The sequence below is a fragment of the Tamandua tetradactyla genome, chromosome 17 (genome assembly GCF_023851605.1).
Source record: "Tamandua tetradactyla isolate mTamTet1 chromosome 17, mTamTet1.pri, whole genome shotgun sequence".
NCBI classification, from domain to species: domain Eukaryota; kingdom Metazoa; phylum Chordata; class Mammalia; order Pilosa; family Myrmecophagidae; genus Tamandua; species Tamandua tetradactyla.
The window spans coordinates 78,795,695-78,820,362 of NC_135343.1; the positions used below are offsets into that span (position 1 = coordinate 78,795,695).

General features: G+C 38.0%; 1 protein-coding gene and 1 non-coding gene across 19 annotated transcripts in view; both read left to right on the plus strand.

Annotated features, from left to right (window-relative positions):
- The window catches only part of LTBP1 (latent transforming growth factor beta binding protein 1), a 471,389-nt gene that overhangs the window by 292,677 nt on the left and 154,044 nt on the right, over positions 1-24,668 (plus strand). For all 18 annotated transcript variants that reach the window (XM_077135032.1, XM_077135035.1, XM_077135033.1 and 15 more), the window contains 2 exons: positions 11,109-11,211; positions 15,337-15,408. In XM_077135032.1, the coding sequence (XP_076991147.1) occupies positions 11,109-11,211; positions 15,337-15,408 (175 nt within the window). The remainder of the gene's footprint in view (positions 1-11,108; positions 11,212-15,336; positions 15,409-24,668) is intronic.
- On the plus strand, positions 4,086-4,218 carry LOC143661817 (small nucleolar RNA SNORA70). The gene has a single exon (XR_013164862.1). It is a non-coding gene; the product is annotated as a small nucleolar RNA SNORA70 (small nucleolar RNA).

Below are 24,668 nucleotides of genomic sequence, written 5' to 3' on the forward strand. Positions count from 1 at the left end.
TTTAACACAACCAGAGTCTACATTCTGCATATACCAGAGGCAGGTGAGCAGGGAGCTCTGCTCTGTGCATTTCTCAAGGACTTGGGCCAGTGGTGGTTCTGCCACGTTGTCGCTGTGCTGTCCGGAATATGTGGCTGCCTCAATTCCTGCAGCAGAAGAGAAGTGGTACAAGTGATACCATAACTTTTCCCACAGCCTAATATTCAGAACAACTCACATGGTCCTGCCTAACTGCAATGGAGCTGGGAAATATGAAGGAGCATGTAATTATCTGGCAAGCTGTTAGTGTTTCTGTCCCAAATGCTGGGACAGTGGGCTAGGCAGACATAGTTCCCTGTTCATGAGGAGCTAAACTAACCTTTATTACTGTTATTTGTGACTTTCTATTTTTTTCCACTACTTTTGATCAGATCAACAGGTTGTTACTAGTTTTGCGTTCTGTATATTTGGATGAGACACAAAAACTGCAAGCTTTTCTGAGTGTGAGGCAGGCATTCAACATAGTGCTAATGTTTGTTTTTTTGTTCCATTCAGTATCTCTTCTACATAGACAAATAGAAAGCTGATAAGTAACAAGGTCTGTATATAGAAAATTTCTCTCAACACACTGTAGAAATTAGCACTGGAGATAGGACTTCATGTTTGTCATTATGGGGGTGAACTGGCTGCTGTAGTCATCAAAGCCATGCCTAGATGGACCTTTTTATTTCCTCTCTTGGTGTGAGTCTGTCTTTTTAGACCTTGGTAATGAAACGTAGAATTAACTTGATCTATTCCTCATCCACTGTTGGGATTTATGATGTGATTTGTAATGTTTTACTGCAAGGAAAGGCTGAAAGGAATTCTGATGTCAGAAGATAATCATGACAATATATAATTATTCTTTTTGCAACTTAAGAATTCCAAACACACATGTCATGACCTGGTTGACTTGCTTGTCGAATTGCTGACATCACTATAATACTGGAGAAAATCAACAGCCCAAACTGTTTTGATCATTTCTTTAGAAAAGATGTCAAGTAGAATCATAAGTTTCATGCTTAATAATTTCTCCCTTTGTATGTTACTTTAAAAACCATTTTTGTCTTAGTGTAACTTTTAAAATACCGTTTCATAAACTAAAGTAGGTGTCTGGAATTCCTTGAAGCCCATGGTTTGGCTTCAGCAGGCTTTAAACAAATACACTGTCAGAAATCGATGTGGATATATTTCCAGCAGTTAATGCCCTAGTCACAGTAGATATTTTGTAAAATCAATAGCTTGAAATATCAGAGGATTATGGTAATATCAGATACCCCAAATGCCTAACATTGTTTTAATTACTCTAATGAAAGAAAGCTGGGTGGATTAAAAAAAAAAAAACAAAAAGAAAAAGCACCCAACCCTTGCCTATAAAGAATGTTCTGCTCAAGCCAAAGCAAATTTTTTACAAGTTCTTTTAGAAAATCTGGAAGTATTTAAGCGTTTTCCTCTTCTTATGAGACAATGCCTGTTGCCCTGCCAGTGCTCTGTCCTACACCATTCTCCTTTATCACAACTGGCCTTTTGAACAAGTTGACCAGAAGGTCACTCTTAGTTGAGTTAGTGGTAGAGTTCACAGGTTTGGAACTTTTTACTTATTGGTGGATAGAAGGAAACATATCTAGTGTAAAAGACATGGATGTTGAACTGCCCTCATGAAGTTTTCCAATTTAATTTGGAACCATAGTTTATCCAGAGGCTAAAAGAACTCTGTTTGCCTTGAAGGTAGGCAGGGATGGCTTTCCCAGAGCAGAAATGTGTTTGTATTGTAGTGAAAAAGTTGATAATAGGAACAATAGTTTAGTTTGATCTACCTATTATATGTAGTCAGAGCTTTTTCCATAAGGGAACTTATTCTGCTTCCTTTGAAAAGAAGTCTGAGATTTCCAGAAATGGGATGCACACTCCTCAACCACAGTTACAGTTCTGGGGGTGCAGCTTCTGTTTGCCAGAGTACCATGAAGTTTGCGCCAGAACTTTGGCGTAACTTGTTTCTGGGTGTGGATGGATGTGCACATGGCGCCTAGCTGCGTGGGTGAAGTACTTTATGGGATACCGGTGCAGTGTAGGTTGATAGACCAAATGTGACCGTATAGTGTGTCACAGCTCAAGGCATGCAAAATCTGCATCCCTGTGAGCTTCTTTGTTTTTCAAAATTTTGCCTATTGATCATCACATTTAATTCATTTAAATATTCATTATAATCTAGAAAGGACCCATGTACAAGCAATGAATATTTTCGGGAAGGTACGGATACCTTTTTGTTGGTATAGATTACAGGAAAGGTCAAACAAAGGAGGCAATTATGGTTGTTGCTAATCAAGTTTGTCCAGGCCTGGGTATGATTTAGGACTAGGCAAGCTGTGGCAGGATGGAATCTAATATAGATAGGGAACACTGAAGGAATGCAGGCCTTCATAGGTTTGCACTGACATAGGATACCATTCCACCATTGCTCTCTGGTTGCTTGCCAACACTGGGGTTTTCATAAAATCATAGCATTTGGGCACATAAGTGAATATTAGCAATTTGCCCACCCTTATCATTTAATACATGGGGTAACTAAGGTCCGGAGAGGCAAATTGGCTTGCTTAAGGTCCAGAATTGACTTTTTGGTAGTTGGGGACTAAAACTGAGGTTACTCTTTCACGTTGGCTCTCAGGCCATCTCTAGCTATCTTAACCTGAAATACCAGATATAGTCTCCAAGACCTGTCTTAGGTAGATTCCTACTCCACTATGCTTTATGACTAGGCCACGGATGCTTGGGGAGGGTCGGAGAGCATACAGAGTGGGCTCCACTAGTTGCATTTCATGGTCTGTTCCTCTAGTAGCGAGACATAGCACATTAAGTTCTCGATGTCATTAAAGTAAAATTGTCTAGTACTTGACCATTGATATTAACTGGTTGAATTTTTGCAATTCAAGTGATACCATGTCTTGCTTCTTAAGTACCATTAAAATGAAATCCATGTGGGTGGGCCACGGTGGCTCAGCAGGCAAGAATGCTCACCTGTCATGCCAGAGGACCCGGGTTCGATTCCGGGTGCCCATGTAAAAAAAAAAAAAACTAACAAAAAACCCTGAAATCCAGGATATTTATCCACTGAGCTTTTTTTACTAGCTAGAACACTTTGAGAAAACATGAACATTTTTAGCAAGAGTTTAACAATTTCTTCCTTTTCTTTTCTTATTTTTACATCTAACTTAAATATTTATTTTTGCCCATCCCTTTTTTATAATTTGAAACTGAAACATTGTATATTGATTAGCGGTTAGATTACTTGTTCCTTTGTTAATTAAACTGATGTCTTTAAATGAGGGACCTAGCGGAAGGGGTTCAGTATTGATTAAGAGCCTAGAGTGTGCTAGCTATATATGTTTGTTTTTTTGTAGCATCTGTCTATACATGCATGCCTAAGTCTTTTCAAGAGCTCTGTGGAAAAAGATTATTTTTAGTCACATATTCTAGAGGAAGAAATAGATGAGAGAGGATGAGAGTTTTGCCCAAGGTCATCTAGGTGCCATTGATAAAGTGAGGATTTGAACTTATATCTGTGTAACTCCAAAAGCTGTGCTCTAGGCATGAGCTCAATAGTGGATCATCCTTTTACCACTTTCTGCTGGGCCCACGTGGAATACATTTGTATGCAGAGGTCAGTTTCACATTCTTACTGTGCTAACTGCTAAACCTGTAGATGTTGGGAGCTTCCTTCATGTTAGGACATCCCTTTGACTGTGGCCAGCGAGTGTCTGTTGGAGAAAGAGATTGTTTATGCTGAACCTAAAAACTCTTTTCTGCTATTTGTTTGAGAAGTGGAGCCAGTGGGCTTTTAATCATTAGCCAATTGGTCCTCTGATTATCACTGGTCATGATACAACTTCTCACTTTCCCCATGAATGATCTGCTCTATCCAAATGATTCTTAGTAGAAAACTATACTTTTATAAGGTCACTTAATCTCCTCCTTCTCTTCCTCTTTCTTTATTAGTATTTCTACATCTACCATTATTTAAGATATACCAGTTATTTAAATGGAGGCAATCCTAAACTGTTTGGCTTTGTCTGCAGCTGATCAAGCTGACCATCCCCCTCTCCCTGTGGGGTCCTGGTGTGCAGTGGCTGTAGATGGCAGCCTCCTTGGCAGTGCACTGGCCTGGTGCTTGTGCAGGTTGCCTAAAGGACCTTGAAGACAGCCCTTTCCTGTTGATGGTCTCATATGACCTCATGCTATTCCTAATTTAGACTCCAGATAGGTGCAATGGTGGGAAGCCCCAGGCTGTGGTGGCCAGTGTCCACAGCAGCCAAGTCATCGTGTCCATCTGCACGAAGCTTCAAAACAAGGTGCATGTAATTGAGGCGCTGCACAGGACCAAGTTCAAGTTCTCTGGCCACCAGCAGATCCCTATCTCCAAAACTTGGGACTTTACCAAGTTTAATGCTGACAAATTCAAAGACATAGTGGCTGAAAGTGCCTCTTCCTGGATGGTTGTGGGGTCAGTTACATCCCTATTCGTGGCCCTTGGAACAAGTGATGGGCCCTGCCCTCGTGAAGGCTTTGTCAGCACTGCCCTTGTCCAACTTGTACCCACCAATAATACTCACTGACAAAAACAAAACAAAACAATCCAATGACAAAAAACTATTTTGCTTTGGGAAAGTGAACTTTTCCCTGTCTCCTGATTGATTTTTATATCCAACTATAAATCTAATCCCTAATTGCCCTTCACATTTGGAAAACTTTCCATGGTTTAGCTCCACCCCACTCTCTGACTTTCTCTACCCACTCCCTTTATTCCTTCATATTTGGCCTTCTGTCCTCTCCCACCCTTGGATCCTCTCCCAGCTGGTGGTCCGCATTGTGCTTAGCTAGTGCTGCTCTATCTCTTTGGAATCTCTCTTCCCAGTAGAGCCATTGAGTCACTTCCTTCTTCTAGCTCTTGCCTAAACACAGACCTGCTTACTTTTGCAAGAGTTACAATGAATCATACTTTTAGTTTATTTCATATTTTACCTCCACGTAATCTCCAGATGATTTTTAAAAATCTGTATTACTGTAACATTTTAGGTTTCATTTATTTGCTCCTTTGTCTCAGTGCCCTGTTGTCTTTTGAGAAAATGTTTATTTTCAAACTTATTTTATACTTCGTTAGGTAGTAGTCCCTGATGGTAAAATAAAATGAGTTATATATACGACAAACATAATTTTTCAGAGCATTTCAGTATTATCTTTTTAAAGTGCATTATAATAAATAATAAGACTAAATAGTCAATCCTTGACATTGTGGCTGTCTTCAAGTGGCTGTTTGAATAGTTTATCTGAACTGTTTTTTTTTTCTTTTGACCTTTATGTTTTGAAATAAGTTTGTACTTACAGAATAGTTGTAAAAATAATGCAAAGGGTGGGCCATAGTGGCGCTGCAGGCAGAGTCCTTGCCTACCATGCCAGAGACTCAGGTTCGATTTCCATAAAAAAAAAAAAAAAAAAAAAAGAAAGAAAAAGAATGCAAAAACCCGTACAGAGAACTCTAACATATCCCATATAGCAAAAAAACAATATTTTGCTATAATTGCTGCATCATTCTATTCATTCATTTGTCTATTGATCTGTCATCTGTTTTCTGCACATTTGAGAGTAGACTATACACATCATGCTCCTTGCACGTTTAATACTTCTGTGTACATTTCCTAAGAAGGATATTCATTTATGTAACCACATTAAGTATAGTTAAAAAAATTTAATATTGATATAAAGCTTACCTTCTAATTTTTTCATATGCTCCAATAATGCCCTACTGAGCCTGTTCTCCTCCATTATTAATCCAGTCCAGGATCATGTATTGTATTTGATTATCATTGTCCCTTTAGCTGATCTTTTATTTTTTTAATAATTTGGAAATACATATACAAACTTTCCCATGTCAGCCACTCCCGCGCATAACATTTGGTGGGATTACGTGCATGCACAATATTGCAGCACCTTCACCACCACCCATCATCAGAACTTCTGCATCACCTCAAATAGGAACCAGTAGCCCACCATGTTAACTCCCCGTTTGCCTCTGCCCCCTATTCCGGTAACCTGTAGTCTATTTCTGTCACCATGCATCTGCACATGATAGCTACTACATCTAAATGGAATCATACAATATCTGTCCCATTGTGTCAGGCTTATTTTGCTGAACATGAAATCTTCAGGGTTCTTCAATGTAGTGGCATATATCAGAACTCCATTCCTTTTTAAGGCTGAGTAATATTCCATTGTATGTCTATACAGTGTTTAGTTTATTCATTCATCCAGATGCTGTGGACATTTGGGTTGCTTCCACCTTTTGGCTATTGTGAATAATGCTGCTGTAGACATTGGTGTAACAGCTGAACCTTAATGACTGTCTCTTGAGAGCCTGTCAAATTGCTTGGCCTCACAGGAAAGCTGGCTGAGGGGGGCAAAGGGGAACTGAAATCCAGCCCATGCTCTGCTTACCAGATTCCATGTCCTTGTGCAGGATTGTAGCGATCCCAAAAGGTTGCTTTATTTAATCCCCACACAGGGCTGCTGGGCTAATGTCAACTTTCCTTGGACAGATATCATTTAATCTCACCACAACCCTGTTAAAATAATCCAAAATTGGGATTATTGTCACATTATTCCTTTATAGGCCCAGAAAAGCTGAATGAACTAACATTTCCCTGTTAATAAGAGGGAGCTGGGATTTAAATCCAGGTGTAATGATTTCGTTTCAGTCCGTGCTCTTCCCATGCCCCCACTACTGGATCTTCCTTTCCCTGCGCTCTGCAAGGCACAGAAGATGCTCTTGGAGTAAAGATACTTTTGGTATTAGTAATTTTAAGATACGGAAATTGAATCTTACAGAACCACATTCAGATACGTATTATAACCTCTTCAAGTTACACTTCATCTCTGAAGCAATGCTAAAGGTAACTATTTAATTGACAAAAATTACTAGCCTTGATTGGTAAATGATAAGTTTGGAACTATCATTCCAGCTCATTTATTTACAGGAAGATTTTAAAATTGTAACAATAGCTTAACTTTGAGTATCAGGAAAATGCTATGGTATTACCTCTAAATTGAGGATGTAATCTGAAGCTTGGGGTTCTCAATCAAGTCAAGATTTAGAAAAGCACATTACACTACAGTCTCTTATAACTACTGTTTTCAAAATTGAAGGTTTTCAACCATTACTTTTGATAATTTTGTGTTGTAAAATATATAGCATGGATCTTCCTGGAGTAATTGTACCAATCTTGAACAGTCTCACCTTCTGAGGCACAGTGCTTGTGCAGATATGAAGACATGAAAGTAGATAAGATATTTTTATGAGCCCAGATTTCCAGTGTGTTGTGGTCAGTACATTAGGGTGAATCAGGGCAGGGAGTATCTCTGTTTTTCTTGTCTATGTAAGCACTCTAGAAAGAGAGACAGATGGTGGGAAGCGTCCATGGATGTGGACACGGGAAGGTGTGAGGCAGCAGGAGGTGGTTAGTCCTATCAGAGCTATGGCAGCAACAGAAGTGCTTGTGGCTGACTCTAGTATGTCGTGATCTGCACTTCCTAAATGAACATCTACATAGTTATTGGGCATAGTCTTAGACCTGGCAGAAACATGGAGGTCATGTGCTCTCGTATCCTGGGTATTCCTCAGAGATAGTCCTCCAGGCTCTGCTTCTAGTGAAGATGTCAGTATCTTCTGTTGTTGGGGAACATTAGCTGTTGAAAAGGTCTTCTGCTTCATGAGTTGAATGCTATCTTCGTTGAGGTTGCAGCCTTTACTCCTGTTGATCCATCCATCATGCCTCCGGCTACATCTTGCTTAATATAGATGACGTAACTATCATGTCCACACTTAGTTTTATTATGCCTCCTTTTTTCAAATGATCCTCATTGGATGCTCCAAGAACTTTCATTCTTTTGCTTGTACTGCTCTAGCTGGGTTATGCCTTTGCTGAATCCTAGCATTGATGTATCTGCAGCCCAAGGTTAATATGAGCTTTGTCCTCATTTCATAGGGGGGATTTTGTTTCTGAGCTGACATAGCTAAATATTGGGCTGAAAAACAAGCGCATTTCTTCTGAATTATTTATAAATGTGACATGTCTTGAAATGATTGGCAGGCTTCCTCTGGAAATGTGATGAATAATTCACATAGGAAAAATTTCATTTGTATTTTTAACTTGTGTAAATGACCTCAGTCTGGTCAGTACAGTGTGCTTAGAGAGAGTCATTGTCCATGTGGTGCAGACTCTGTGTCCACTTGAAGGCGACTCCACCACACCAGTCTCAGAAGAGGGTGCTCAGAATGCTGCCCTCACTCTGGTCTCCCCAGTGGGGCCTTTGAAGGATGATCCTTCTTGCACCTTTTCTTCCCCCCAGGTATTCTCTACACGTAGACGGGAGATCTAGTGGTGTTCAGTGACCTGCATGTGCCACAAAGGTCTCTTGGGGGTCATTTCTGGCTGCACATTGGAGCCTGTTCATTGTCAAGTAAAAGGAGGGATGGAGTAAAGCTTGGTGCCTTGTTAGAACCATGGTTTCATTCCTCACAACCTATTCTTACACAGCGCAGACCCAGTTTTGAGAAGAACGCGCAGTATTCTGGTACCACCTACACTGCCTTTTTTTTTTGGTCGATTTGGATGGCTTGCGCTGCTTTTGGCTGTGGACCTGTGAAAACATCGCCATGGAATAAAGCAGCCCAAATCCTGTAATGTAATGAAAACCTCGTACCTTTTTGAGGCTCAGTAGAGAGAAATGATTTATTTTTGCCCTACCAAATAAAACATTCTAGGAATCCAAGGTGAAAATTGGATTTTAACTGCTACTAAAGTTCTGAGCATATATATAATCAGTGAGTGTTGAGTGTTTTGCTTGATTAAGAAAAGAACCTAAATAGTCCAATACAAGAATGAGCCACATATGATGTTGACTGGGGTCTTAAATAAATCGAACTGATTTATAAAACTGGAAATAAACATTAAGCACGCTTTGGCAGCAGATTGCAAGAGTGGTGACCTCTGTGTTGTTAGCAATCATTGTATTCCCCTCTTATGCCTGGAGCTATGCTCCCTCTTTCTTTTCTTTCCTTCATATTTCAGGTTTAAGCCTTCTGTGTTTAAGCTACCTGACTCCAGCCTTTCTTCTTTCAGGTTCTCACTTGAAGATCCCACCCAGCAATTCTGAATTGGGATTAAAGAACATGGCTTCTCTGGGGTATACAACGGTTTCAAACCAGGACACATACTCTTTAGATAGGAAAAATTTTCTCAGATAACACCTGTAAGAAGTCCTAGAACCAGAATTCAGATGTAGGCCTCTCCAACTTGTTGAGTTGCTAATACCACTGTCATCCACTGTTTTCGGTCCTCACAGAACATCCTTGTCAAAATCATTAAAAACCATAAAAATCTGAGAACATCAAAGCTGTGATGTAACTGAAACTTCATTAGGTGTGCTGAGCCTTCTTTGGTTTCATTTTGCTTTATAATTTGGATATGTAGTGCCTTAGAACCCTGATGAGAGCACTGCCTTCTTTGACTTGGCAGGGACTAAATTCTATCCTTAACCTTCCAGGTGATTGGTGTCTGTTCCCTGCTGTCCTTCTCAGGCCACTACCTGTCTGAACTTCCTGTCACCACGCCGCTTGCTATCCTGCTTGTTCCTTCCTTCCTTCCTTCCTTCCGTCCATCCATCTCCCTCCCTCCTACATTTATTGAGCACTTTCAGTGTGTACGTGTCTTGGGATATAAAGATAAATAATTCAAATGCATAGCAGAGGCAGTAAAATCACATAGAAAGTGCCGTGGAGTAGAAAAGGAGAAGGGAGGAATTGATGACACTGAAGAGATGGGGGCTTCCTAATGAGGGTTCCTCTAAGCTGGGTCTTGTGAGATGGATAGAGTTTTGCTGTGGAAAGTGAAGAATGGAGAAAAAGGCATTCCAGGGAGAAGAAATCGCTTTGGGAAAGACAGTGTTTATTGAGAAAAGAAGAGCCTACTGTCCCTGAAAGAGAGATGCAGAGAGGAGGAGGGGCCTGGAGAGGAAGCCGGAAATATGGCCTCAGGCAGGGCCGAGAAGGACTGTGGATGATAGTAGGCTGAGGAGTTGGCAGTGTTCAGGCAGTGGAGAGTCGTGAGCAGTGGTCTATCAGTAGAGTAATGCGATCATATTTGTCTTCGGAAAGATCACCGGGAACCATTGGGAGGATTTTGTAGAGGTTGAGGGAGAGGAAGGCAGAGTGACCTCCTTAAAGCCTTGTATTTGCACACGAGACACAGATGTGGGGCCTGTGCCTTGCCCGCTCTGTAGGGATGGGAGCTCAGGTGGCCCTCTGGGCCCGACTGGCCTTTGGATCAGGAAGTGGAGTGGGATTTGTGTTCCCAGACCCTTCGCTGAGTCTGTCTAATTTTAGGCCTCTCCCCTTTCAGACTGTTGCACCCTCTCTTGGTTGATCAGGAAACATGTCTTAACATTTGCCCACTAGCATTGCCTCTATGCCCTGCTCTCCTGCCTGCCTCAGCTGGCCTTGCTTAAACCTGCTGTCACGTTCCTAGCTTGGCCAGCCTCCCTGGATCAGACCCCTTGGCTACCTGGAGCCTTTCTCACCTGCCAGAGCTGATCTCCTGTCCTGTCCCTACTCTGACCTTGGTGTTGTAGGAAGTGCAAAGCCTCTTGTAGATGGAACGGATGCCATAGCCTCAAGGCTCACACATGCTACACCTTCAGAGCTCAGCTCCCTGATGAGCCAGAGGAAGGAATTAAATGGACAGTCAACACTTCTGAGTTTTGAGCTTGTTATTAAAAAAAAAGATGGCATTGGAAACAAATTTTAAGAAGTGCTCTGAACAGTGACAGATTTCGCAAGACTCTAAAAACACCAAGGAGCTCTTCGGTGGCTCCTTTCGGTGCCATTTCCATCCTGTTCTGGTGTTTTCTTTCAAAGTTTTATAATATTTTCCCCACATCTAATTGTATTGCTAACAAGGGAGCTGTTTTGGGATATGACAGTGAAGCACAACACAGCATCCTGCGCCCAGTTAACCTTCCTGTTTCCTGCCTCCTCCTTGCAGTGCGGCAAAGCACTCCCTGGCCTTTCAAAGCAAGAAGACTGCTGCGCGACCGTGGGCACCTCCTGGGGCTTTAACAAATGCCAGAAGTGCCCCAAGAAGCCACGTAAGTGATGCCCACTGTTCATCCTCTGTAGCTTTATGTGGCATGCCTGTTTCCTTATGATTACTGTTTTAATGACAAGACACCATTAGACATTCATGAGACCATTGTAATGAATTCTAGAAAACAGAAAAGCTTTTCCAGAAATGTTGCAAGTCTGAGGAAGTTTTCATATTGATTCTGATTTTTAATAAGGACTTACCCAGTGCCTTCTCCAGTTGGTTTATTAAAAAAAAAAAAGAAAAAAAAAAGGCTTCTATGAGGTGATGGGCTGTAATAGCTTAATTTTTTTCTTGGGCAAAGGATAAAAAGTTTTTAGATGACAAATAAATGTTTAAAACCCTAAAAAGTCAGTGCCACTTTCATTTTTTAGGTTAAATCTCTTAACTGAACATTTTGTTATTATTCACAACTTATTGTTGTTTCCAAAATTTTGCTGAAAGAAAAGCTGAAGTGGAAAATTGATCAGTTCTGATTGATTAAAGAAATTTATAAGTAGTACACTATACTTTCCTCTTTTTATTTTGGTCATTACTTTGATACTATCATAGTCCCTGGCAACACATATCTCTGTTGACCTCCCATACTTTCGAGTAGTCCAAAAAGTCTGTTTTTCAGAACCTGTTGGTTTGAAAAAATTCAGGTTTATACCTTTCTACTACTTTATTCCCAGTTGTAATTTGTCTTTTTGGGTTTTGCATGTAACATTACATCTGGATAAACTGAGTTCTACTAATTATTTTTTCAGGAAGACAAAGGTAATTTATTTTAAATTGAGCTTTTTCACACCTATTCATGTTTTTGGCAATAAAGCAAGTGATATTTCTTTCAGAAATTCTCCTTTGCCTCAAATAACTGAAGATTTTTTGTAGTTTTTGCAAGTGATACTTCTTTTAGAAATCATCCTTTGCTTCAAATAACTGAAGATTTTTTGGTAGTTTTTTAAAAATCTTTTATGCTGCAAGGAATTTCTCATTTGCTTCAATTGGATAATTTCAATTCATTCTTAAAAAAATCTATTGATTTCTACTTTAAGTGGTTTTCTTAACGGTCTTTAAATCTGTCTGAATCTCTCTGTTCAATACCGAGTCTGCCGTCGTGGACTTTGTCTTTCCTGTGTTCTGTCTTCTACCAGCACAACAGTGTTTAAGTCATTGCCTGTCTCACTTAGACTTCTTTGTCTCTCAGATTTAAGGTCCTCCAAATCTTTTGTTGCCTACAGTTTATTTCATTTATTGTGTCTTTTAAAGGACTGATTTGTGGAAATGCCCAGTAAATTTTCTGTTAATTAATGAATCTTCATTTAGGAAAAAAGCCACATACATAAGGACATCCACATTCAGTACTGAGAGAATGTCCCCAGGGACTTGCTAAGCTGACTGGATATTGTGGTTTTTCCAGCAAGTGGCTTGAGTGTAATGTTTTCTCCACCCTGGAAGATCCATTTGCCTAGAATTATCTTGACAACCTGGCCAGAGAGATATCTAGAAAACATGTAATGTGATTTAAAGAGCATGAAGTTTGGAGTTAGTTGCCTCCCAGTTCTTCCATTTACTTTTGTGTTTTCTGGGCCATTGAACAGGAGTCTATATCTAAAAATTTTTAAAAAGCGTCCCTCTCCTCCTTTTTTCTCCCTGCCTATTCCATCGTTTACCCTGTATGTTTGTCTATAGGAATATCATAGAGGAGGATGTATTTCCCACTCTTAGAGCTAAGGCTTGAGGATGAGAAAAGTCAGGTTTCAGCTTTTTGGGGGCTAAGTTTATGTTGTCTAACACTTCTTCTGTTGTCTCCTGTATTTTTGTTCTTTGTTTCTCCCTTCTCTGTTTATCTTTCTTAACTGCTTCTCCTTCCTCCTTCGTCCAAATCCCAAAGTGGCAGGAAAAGAACAGAAGTTAGGTGTTAAGGGAATCATACAGTTTATTTTTTAACCCCTAACCTCCACTCCTGACCGTTTTGTCATTTTTATCTGGAATTGCATCATGAGGGTTCACATGAGTTCAGTAGCTCATATGGGTTCATAGAGGTTCATTAGCTCTACATTTAATCTTGGTAAAAGATCGAAGTGGAATGTGAAAGTACAAAGTTGCTATCACTGTTTTGTAAATGCTGATAAAAATAAATTCATATGTTGACTCATTTGATATATAAAAGTAACGCAATTGCTTCCACTTCAGGTCAGGCTGTGTGGGTTACTAGTGAAGTAAAGTGTTACCGTCTTGACATTTACTGTGTTTGTGCCTTCTTACGTGACTCACTCCCAAGAAACACAGAAACACAGTCAGGGTCACATTCTTTGTGTGTCATTTTAAAAGCTTTCTTTCCCTCAGTTGGTACTGCTCCCTAAATCATACTCATTTTGGAAAAGAGCAGACTTTCCCTGGTTTTATACTCTGGTTTTCTGTTCCATGACCTTTTTTTTTTTTTTTTCCACTCCACAAGGCTCAAACTTCAGTTTTCAAGTGGCTTTTATTTAATGTTTGAAGTTTTTGTTTAGAAAGACCTTTCATTGTGGAAAACTTAGTTTTAAATTTGCAAATGATTTCATTAAGTAGTCTGTAATCTATTAGAAATGTGCTTAGCATGAAAAAAGTTACTTGTCCTTTAAATATTTTTAGAAGAAAATTAACATAGAATCCTAAACTGAGGCAGGCAGACTGTAAAAGATTATCTGATCTGCCTCCTTGCCTTTAAGCAGATGATGCTTAAAACTTTCAAAGCAAGTTGTCTTTTTTGCCTTTGAACAATTCACAGAGACCTGCAATCTCTGTAGGTAACATGCCCTGAGTGTCTTCTTCGTTTGGGGCAAGACTGGACACCAGGACAACATGCCAGCACCTCCCTAATTTTTATTCACAATTCCCAGACTCCTTACTTTAATCTTTCTCTTTGGGAATCAGAAGGATCTGTAGAAAGGGGAGATACGGAAAAGAAAGGAAGAGAGGGACACCACTAGCCAACATGCACCCTGTTCCTTGAGTGATGAGGGACAAAAAGCATTTGTGGAGGGCAAAATAATTTCACTTTCCAAAAGAAAAATGGAGCATCAACTTTCCCACTTTGTTTCTCATTTAAGTTTCTGTTGTGGTAACCATCCATCCTATTATGATTACAGCCATTTTCTGTTGCTCATTTTCCTCTTAGTAAAAGAATACCTTATTGTAGGAAATGCCAGGAACATCTTTTATTTAATGAGCACTTACCTTATGTCAGGCACTGTGGTTGGAATTTCCCATGAATTGTCTCATCTCTAATTTCTACCGTAGCCCACCCTACCCGGTAGATTTGAATATCACCATTTTACAGAATTGCAATTTGAACCCAGTTTGCCAAGGTCACAGAGCTATTAATGAGCAGAGCCAAAACTTGAACCCAGGTATTTCTGATCCCGAAACTTATGCTGTATCCACTGTGCTGGTGGTCACTCGGATCTAAACTTTGGGTATCAAAACCTCAATGATTAGGAATTTTGAGGAGACCAGCAACTGTGAAATTTCTATTGTTTTTAAGTTTTTGGAGTGATGAATCATCCAGCCAACCACAGCAGTCCTTGGAATGTCATAGCTTCCTCTCCTCACCTGCCTGTTCCTCTCAGGTTCACAGTAATATGACTCCATTCAGAGCATGGGTACCTGAGTCTGTAATTAAGATGCTATGTACTTAATTGTCTAAACCAGACACTTTGGAGAGTGGAGTGGAGTGCCAGTAATAAACTATTTCTGGAACAGCAGGTATAACCCAGGATTCTTCCAGGCAAACCAGGAAGTGTTAGCATCCTATCTATGAGGGATAAGAAAATTCAAATGCCTGAAACAAATCATCAGAGAGGAATAGATCATTTGTGATATAAATGTTTAATAACCAATTAGGAAAAAACACAGAATAGTCTAAAGATTCTCTCAACATAATAAAAATTTACTGACATCTTCTTGGGACTAAGTCTATTGTAAAATATGAAGTATACCAAAAAGAAGATAATGTGGAAAAATTGTAGAAATATATGTTCATTGGAATCCTGCAAATGATTACGTCTGCCGATGCTTTAAATAGCTTTGAGTTTCCATATAGGAATTTAGGTTTGTAAGAATTTAAATTAAACATGTAACAGAAAATTATTTCTTCCGACAGCTTATCATGGATATAACCAAATGACCGAATGCCTACAAGGTTATAAGCGGGTTAACAACACTTTTTGTCAAGGTAAGGCTAACTGGATTCATTGGTGTGGACTCAAGAGTTGTGGCTTTTTTAGAAAAGCGAATTGTTGGGCCACGAGTTGCTCATTAGCCCAGCATGTGAAGGTCATACAGTGATCCACCTCCTGCTCACTCCATTTAGTTAACGAAATATTGAGGCGTAATGCTTGGTTGCTAGAGTTGCTCCACTGCCATTTAACTTTGTGGATCTTTTTTCCTTCTGTGATATAGTACTGTCATATTATAGAAAGGCCTGTGATCTCCATGTTAGTCTCCTCCCATCCATGCATGGGCAAGGAGACGCACATACACGTACACACATGAACACACACCTGGCAGAACTACTCTTTGTTGACCAGTGGATGGGATGCTGTTCATAACATGGATGCCTGAACCTATAATTACAGGCTTTTTTTTCTCAGAATATTGCTGAGCACTAGAAATCCAGTTAGAGAAAGTCAGTGAACTGTGCTATCTTAATTTAGGCCCTAAATATCAGCGCGGACACACTTTTTCCTAGTGACTAGAAAAAGCCATGCAGCTAAATGTGAAATATTTTGGGTACTTTTGCTCAGTTTTAGAAAAGCACAGCAGAGCTGCGCAAGCAAAAATCACCTAGTTCAATATCTGCACTTTACAAATGAGAGAACTCAAGTCCAGAGAGATTAAATGACTCTCTCGTGGCTACAATAAAGCTGAGGTGGTAACTCAGGTTTACCAAAGATTAGTTTGGTATCCTTCATCTGATAATCATATTTGTTTCATTTCCTTTCAGATTTATCTGAATAATGCTCCTAAATTCCCTTTAAATGTCTGGGATGGAGGTATTGTTGTCATTTTGTTGGAACTATATGTACTTTGAAATACAAAAAGAAACAAAGAGCCTCTTAGAGGATTTTTTGTTTTGTTTTTGAACCAAAAGCCTTTCAAGAATAAAACCCATGCCTTCTAACCTCTGGTCTGGACCTCTGAACCCTTCACTAGTCTGTGTGATAGAATCCATTAAGGTCATGTTGTGAGTATAGGTTAACCCCTTTTAAAACAGTTATGTCAAAGGAATATCATTAATTACTGAGAATTTTCTCAAGTTATTTATTCCATAGTATATTTGTGTAACTTTTTTATGTATGGCTTTTATTGACTTAAAGAACTGTCCTTTGAAATGCATATAGGCACCCCATATCTTTCAAAGGTTTTGCCTTAAACTAAAATAAGCCCTAATCATGTGTGAGAGAAAGTTGGAAAGATATAATTATCTGTTCAAGGAGGGGGCACCCAAGATAACTTTTGAGAAACATCTGCAAACCTTAGTAACATTGGAATAATGGATGAATCAACATTATTTTGGAATCAGTAGAATTTACGATATAAATTAAGTTAAATGGATGGAAGAATGAATGATATTTCAAATGAATGAATAGATAGGTAAATATATATTCTTGATTATAAACTAAGTTATTGTTTCATAGGTTTGGATAAAAATCTATGTAACACAAGCCCAAGCCCATTTTGGGGGTACATTTGGAGAAAGAAAATGAGCAGGTCATTGGAAGTTAACAGCCTTCTCATACTCTGTGCTCTTCAGACTGCATTTGGGGTTTTGAATGTTTGGTTTTCATTGTCTTTTGGGTGGTAGGGTCAAGCAAGCTTGTGAAGGTCCTGGAAACATGAGTGTGTGCAGCCTGGAGAAGTACAGACTGAAGAGGAATGTAATGATTGCCTTTAAATGTTTGACTGATTGTCTCACAAAACAAGAGTTTTTATGAGTTGCTTCAAAAGCCAAAGTGAGCAAGATGGAGTTACCGAGAAGCATGTTTTAGAATAACTACAAGAAAGCCTTTTCTGTGGAGTTTCTCAACACTGTAATGAAGTATCTTGGGACATAGCCAACAGAAACTAAATAACCATTGGACAAGGATGCTATAGAGGTTTCTATTCTGTGTAGTACATGAGGCTACATAACCCCCCTGGTACCTTCGGTTCTGTGATGCTATCAGTCCACTCTGTCCCCTGGGACAGAGGCTGTGCATGAGAAGAAACAAATAACATCTTGGCCTGGCACACAAATTTTAGCCCTGGACTTCTAGTTTCCTGAAGTTTCCCCTGTGATTAGGCATATCTGCTTGCTCCATTAGATTATAGGTCACAGCGAGGTCCTTATTTATCCTCACTGTTCTAAGCATGTGTGGGTAATTGTTAGACACTTTCTCCAGATTGTCAGTTGTTCCTTTTTTTCTTGATCCGTCTTGCTGGGTTTATCGATTTTATTGATTTTTTTAAAGAATCAATTGTTGGCTTTGTTGAAAGCATTCGTTTTCTATTTCATTAATTTCCGTTCTTTATTTTCTTTTATTCTATCTTCGTTTTATTCACGTTGCTGTTGTTTTCTAACTTCTTTCAGCTGCACACTTACATCACTGAGTTCAGCCTCTCTAGTTTCTAATATATAAATTTAAGGCTATAAATTTTCATTAGTCCAACTCTGACTTTAGCTGACTCTCTCAAGTTTGTTGCATATTTTTATTATCTTTAAGTTGAATAGTTTCTAATTTTTATTTGATGCATGGTTAATCTCGAAACATACTGCTTAATCTCCAAGTGTTTGTTTTATAGTCATCCTTATGTTATTCATGTCTAGCATTACACTGTAGTCACAGAATTTATTCTGTGTAATTTTAATTGTTTGAAATTTTAATAAACTTGCTTTATGGCCCAGCATATGGTCATTTTTGGTAAATATTTTCTGTGCTTTTGAAAGGAACATGTGTTCTACAGATGTTGGGTACAATATTCTATATATGTTTCTTAGGACAATTTAAAAAATTGTTTTTCAATTTTTCTTTATCCTAATTGATTTGTTCTCTAGTTTTTATATTCGTTATTGAGAAAGATGAGTTAAAATTTCCCCCTTTAATTGTGATTTTGTCTTTTAGTCCTTTTGAATCTGTCAGGTTTTGTACTATCATCTTGAGGCAGTGTTATTTAGTTATTCAATTTAGATTTTTTTTTTCCAAGTGGATTGTTCTTTTTGTTACTTCTTTTTAATCTCTAGTCATATTCCTTGACTTCTTTGTTAGTTTGCTTCATCTGTCATGTTTTCCCATGATTTATTTTTTCTATACTTTTACTCTCAATTTTTCTATACCCTTATGCTTAACGTGCATCTCTTGTGTACATCTTTTATGTAAACAGCATATTCTTAATCTACCAGGGTAATTTTTGCTTTTATTAAATTACTAATATTTACATCTAATACAATTACTAACATATTCTGAATAAAGCTTTCATCTTTCTGTTTGTCGCATTTCTTGCTTCCTTTTATCTCCCTAATACTTTTTTTGAGCAAATTACATTTATTAGTGAATTATTTATTATTGAAAAATTCCTCTTGAATTGACTCCTTTTTCATTACTCATTGTCCGTCTCTATGTTTTGTACTGCTCTTTGTTGTGAAACCTAATTCCCTCTACTTAGCTTCATTAGTTCTACAGTCTTTCACTTTTCTTTTAGAGATTACCTGAAAGATTATAACAAATGCTCTTAGCTTTTGAAAACCTAATATGAATTACTATTTCCTACTTTCTGGACAGTGAAAGTATCTTTGAACATTTGAACTACTTTTATTCCACACCCACCATTATTATTGTTGGGATTTTTCTCTTTCTTTGTAAAATCCACGAGACATTGTTATTGTTGTTTTATACAGCCAATTTTTTTTTTAGGTTTACCTACATATTTACCTGTTCCATTGCTCTACTTCTTTTACTGTGTTTCTTTACTTACTTCTGGGATTATTTTCTCTCCTCCCATAGAACTCCTTTCCTTTAGTGTGGGTTGCTGCTGCTGAATTCTCTGATTCTTTTTCATGAAAATGTTTTTATTTTGCCTTCTTTTATAGAGGATTTTTCCATTTTATATATAATTGTTTTTCCTTCATTTTTTTCCTTTTGAACTTTAATGAGGTGTGATTTGTGTGTACAATAAGTTATATTAGTGTACAATTTGATGAGTCTTGGCTGTTGTATATAAACATGAAATAACCATCACAGCCAGCCCCAAAATGTCCTTGTGCCCCATCTTTCTCTGCCCCTGATCTTTTCTTTTGTTTTTTGTCACTGTAGATTATTTTGCACTTGATATCATTGAAATCATACACTAAATACCCTTTTATGTCTGCCTTAATTCATTCAGTGTAATGAATTTGACATTCATCTGTGCTGTTGTGTACATTAGAAGTTTTTTTAAATTGCTCTGTAGTACTCCACCGTATTGATTATTCCAGTTTTGCTTAACCATTCACCTCTTGATTAGCAGTTGAATTATTTCTTGTTTTTGTCTATTGCAAAATTTAATGCTGATATGAACATTTATAAATAAATCTTTGTGCGCTCATACACTGACTTCTCTTCAGAAATATCTAATAGTGAAACTGACAGGTATGTTTAACTTTCTGAACATATTTTGATATATTATATTTACATATTTTTATATATTTGCATTCCATTAGACATAACCCTAACCCTAACCCTAACCTTTTGTGATCTCTTTTTAATTAAAAGTACATTGTTTAATTTCTTTATTTAGTATTTCCTAAGATAGCATATCATTACTAATTCCTCATTAAATTTACTTGAGTTCAGAAAACATACTCTGTGATTTCCATCATTTGAATTTATTGAGTCATATTTTATGGCCCAGCCTATGGTCTCTTTTGGTCAACTTGCCATGTTCAGTTGAAAAGGATGTGCATTCTTCAATTGTTGATTGTGATCTTTGTAAGTATCTTGATAATGTTGCTCAGATTCTCTGTGTATTTACTTATTTTTCTAATTCTATCAATTGTTACGAGAAGGTATTAAAATCTCCTGATATGATCATGGAATTGATTATTTTTACTTTTATTTCTGGTAATTTTTGCTGTATGTGTTTAGAATCTTGGTTATTAGTTGCATATACATTTAATGTTGTTTGGTCTTCCTGATGAATTGATCTTCTTTTCATTAGGAAATGTCTCTATCTTTTGAAATGCTTTTTTGTCTTGAAGTTTTTTCTTCTGATCTTTATATGGCTTTTCTGTCCTTATGCTTACTATTTTGCATGGCCAGTCTCTCTCCATTCATTGACTTCCAGCTTATCTGTGTTTTCATACTCACAGTGGGTCTCTTGTGGACAGCATATAGTTTAGTGCTAATTTTTTATATGTTCTGATAATTTCTGCCTCTGAATTGGAGGATTTGTCCCATTAAAATTATTGGGATTATTAATATGGTGGATTTAGGTCTACCATTTAGTTATTTTCTCTTTGTCTCATTGGGAAATTTTGCTCTTCTCTTTCCCTTGGATTATTTCACTATTTTCAGAATTCCATTTTAACTTCTCTTTTGGCTTTTTAGCAGCAGTTCTTCACATTATTTTTTTATCATCACAATTGACTGTTTTTCCTTCTTTTTTGTAAAAAAATTAAACATATATACAAAAAGCTAGAAATTTCAAAGCGCAGGTAAAACATATTTCACAGTTTGACATGGGTTATAATTTCACAATTTTAGGTTTTTACTTCTAGCTCCTCTAAAATACTGGAGACTAAAATAGATGTCCATTTAATGATTCAGCATTCATATTCATTTGTTAAATCCTATCTTCTCTACATAACTCCACCATAATCCTATCTTTGATCTTTCTGTACCTCTCTTTAGGAGTGTTTGGGCTATGGAAGTTCTAAATTTTTGATATTGGAAGGGTCTGCCACTAATATGGGGTCGGGAGATGGAACTATCTGATATTTCTGGAGAGGCTGGGCTAGGTTTCAGGACTTATCTGGACCAGGGACCCATCTGGAGGTTGTAGGTTTCTGGAAAGTTATTCTAGTACATGAAACCTTTGTGGGATCTTATATATTGCCCTAGGTGTTCTTTAGGATTGGCTGGAATGATCCTGGTGGGGGTTGGCAGGTTATGATAGGTAGCAAGGTCTACCTGAAGCTTGCATAAGAGCAACCTCCAGAGTAGCTTCACAACTGTATTTGAATTCCCTCTGCCACTGATACTTTATTAATTATACTTCTTTCCCCCTTTTGGTCAGGATAGGATTGTTGAGCCCATGGTGCCAGGGCTGGATTCATCCTTGGGAGTAATCTCCCGTGTTGCCAGGGAGACTTTCAACCCTGGATGTCTGGTCGCATGTAGGGGGAGGGCAATGATTTCACTTGCAGAGTTGGGCTTAGAGAGACTGAAGCCACATCTGAGCAACAACAGAGGTCCTCCAGAAGTAACTCTCAGGCATGTCTATAGGAAATAACATATCGGACAAGGTTGTCATTTCCTGTAAATACAAAGAAATCGTACGACTGAACAACAAAAGAACAAACAACCCAGTTATAAAATGGGCTAAAGATTTTTCTGAAGAGCAAATACAGATGGCTCAAAAGCACATGAAGAGATGCTCATTTTCATTGGCTATAAGAAAAATACAAATCAAGACTGCAATAAGATACCACTTCACATCTGTAAAAATGGCTGCTATTAAACAAACAGGAAACTATAAATTTTGGAGAGGATGTGGAGAAACTGGGACACTTAGGCTCTGCTGGTGGGAATCTGCAATGATGCAGCCACTATAAAAGACTGTTTGGCGTTTCCTTAGGAAACTAAATATCGAGTTGACCTTTGACCCAGCAGTAGCACTATTTGGTATATACCTAGATAAGCTAAAAGCAACAACACAGACATTTTTACACTGATGTTCATAGCAGCATTATTCACAATCACCTAAAGATGGAAACAAACCAAATGCCTATCAACAGATGAGTGGATCAATAAAATGTGGTATATACATATGATGGAATATTATGCAGCAATAAGAATGATGTCCTGAAACATAGGACAAGATGGATGAGGCTTGAGGACAAAATGCTGAGCAAAATTAGCCAGACTTAAAAGGAGAGATACTGTATAATTCCACTTTTATGACCAGCATAAAGGTATAGTGAGAGGCTTATAATACAGAATATAGGGGACTTAGAGATACACAGAAGCTAGAGATGGGTGAACTATTAGCTAATGAGGCTGAACTCCAATGCAAGGGAATAGATAGGAGCAAAGCTGGTTGTCTAGTTAGTCTAGAAGTAATATTACCATATTGAAGATGAATGAAATTGAAAGGGGTTGTATAGACCTTCATGTCCCACTGATTAACACTAGAAATATGAATTAGGTCTCGCAAGAATTACTTCAAGCATATGATTCTTGTATAAAGAGTCTTTAAGTCCAGGGTAGCAGGGGGAAAACTGCTATTGCATGCTATGAGCTACATTCTAAAGGAAACCATCAGTCCTACCACAGCAGCAGCAGAGGTAAATAATGAGGTGAGGGGCGAGAGTTAAGAGGAGGTTATCTCTTTGGTGACGGTGTATTGGTTTTCTTTCTTTTGGAAACAATGAAATTATCTAAAATTGAGAATGTTGATGGACTGTGGACTTTGGGCCTTCTACATGATACCCAATGAATGCAGGTGGCTGAAGGATGCACTGACAGAATTAGATTGCCGAATGATGGTATATGCTTATGAACAGAGGTTGTGCTGCTACAAAAAGGAACAAAGTCGTGAGGCATGCCATGATATGAATGAACATGTGGGACATTTGGTGAGACAAAATAAGCTAGAAACAAAAGAACAACAATGGTACGGTCATCTTTAGAAAATGCTTATAAAAAAACAGGGGCCTAGATTATAAGCTTTTAGAGCAGCCACGTTAAGTCTGGAGTGGTGATTATTATTTCTGGATTTTGAGAAGCTGTTTTGTATATATAATCTGATATTTACAGATAAAAACGAAGCCAAACAGGTTAGGATTAAAATAATTCAGAACACAGGGGTAAGGAAGACAGTGTCTGTATTTTAGAACCACACAAACTCTTTGAGATCAATGGAAAAAAGGTTGATTTGATCTGGAACTGAAATTTCCAAATATTTTCTCCTGTTGAGTTGGGTAGGTATCTCTTCACCTTTTTAACAAAGTCTTTTGAGGTACAGAATCATTTGATTTTGAGGAGTTCCCATTTAGCTATTTTTTATATTGTTGCTTGTGCTTTGGGTGTAAAGTTTAGGAAACTACCTCCTAATACTAGGTCTTGAAGATGTTTTCCTACATTTTCTTCTAGAAGCTTTATGGTATTAGTTCTTATATGTAGGTATTTGATCCACTTTGAATTAATTTTTATGTAGGGTGTGAGATAAGGGTCTTCTTTCATTCTTTTGGCTATTGATATCCAGTTTTTCCATGCCCAATTACTAAAAAGACTATTTTGTCCCATTTCAGAGGATTTGAGGGCCTTGTCAAAAATCAATTGACCATAGATTTAGTGGCCTATTTCTGCACTCTTGATCAATTCCATTGGTCAGTGCTTCTGTCTTTGTGCCAGTACCATGCTGTTTTGACCCCTGTGGCTTTGTAGTATGTTTTAAAGCCAGGGAGTGTTAACCATTCCAATTCGTTCTTTTTTTGATGCTTTTAGGTATTTGGGGTCTCTTTCCCTTCCAGATGAATTTGGTAGTTAGGTTTTCCTTATTTTCAAAGTAGGTTCTTGGAATTTTCATTAGTACTGTGTTGAATCCTGCTTTCTTTTTGTTACAACAGGCGTGGAAAATTTTTTTCCATCCTTTCACTTTCAATCAATTTGTATCCTTATGTCTAAGATGAGTCTCTTGTAAGCAGCATATAGCAGGATTATGTTTTTTTAATCCATTCTACCAATCTGTATCTTTTAATTGGTAAGTTTATTTCCTTAACATTCAAAGTTATTACTAAAAATGCATTTCTTGATTCCACCATCTAATCTTTTTAATTTTATTTGTCAGATCTATATATATATTTTCCCTCTTTCTCTTTGTATTCTTTAAATTACCCTTAGTGGTACTCTTCAATTCTGTGCCCTCCTCCAGACCTCCCTCTCCTGTCCTTTTGTTTCAGCCAGCAGAACTCCTTTTAGTATTCCTTGTAGGGCCGGTCTCTTGTTGACAAATTCTTTCAGGATTTCTTTGTCTGTGAAAACTTTGATCTCTCCCTTAATTTTGAAGGACAATTGTCTGGGTACAGAATTCTTGGCTGGAAGTCTTTCTCTTTCAGGACCTTGAATATATCATACCACTTCCTTCTCGCCTCCAGGGTGCTAGTTAAGTAGTCTGAACCTAGTCTTATTTGGTTTCCCTTGTATGTAGTAGATTGTTTTTCTCTTGCCGCTTTCAGGATTTTCTGCTTCTCTTTAA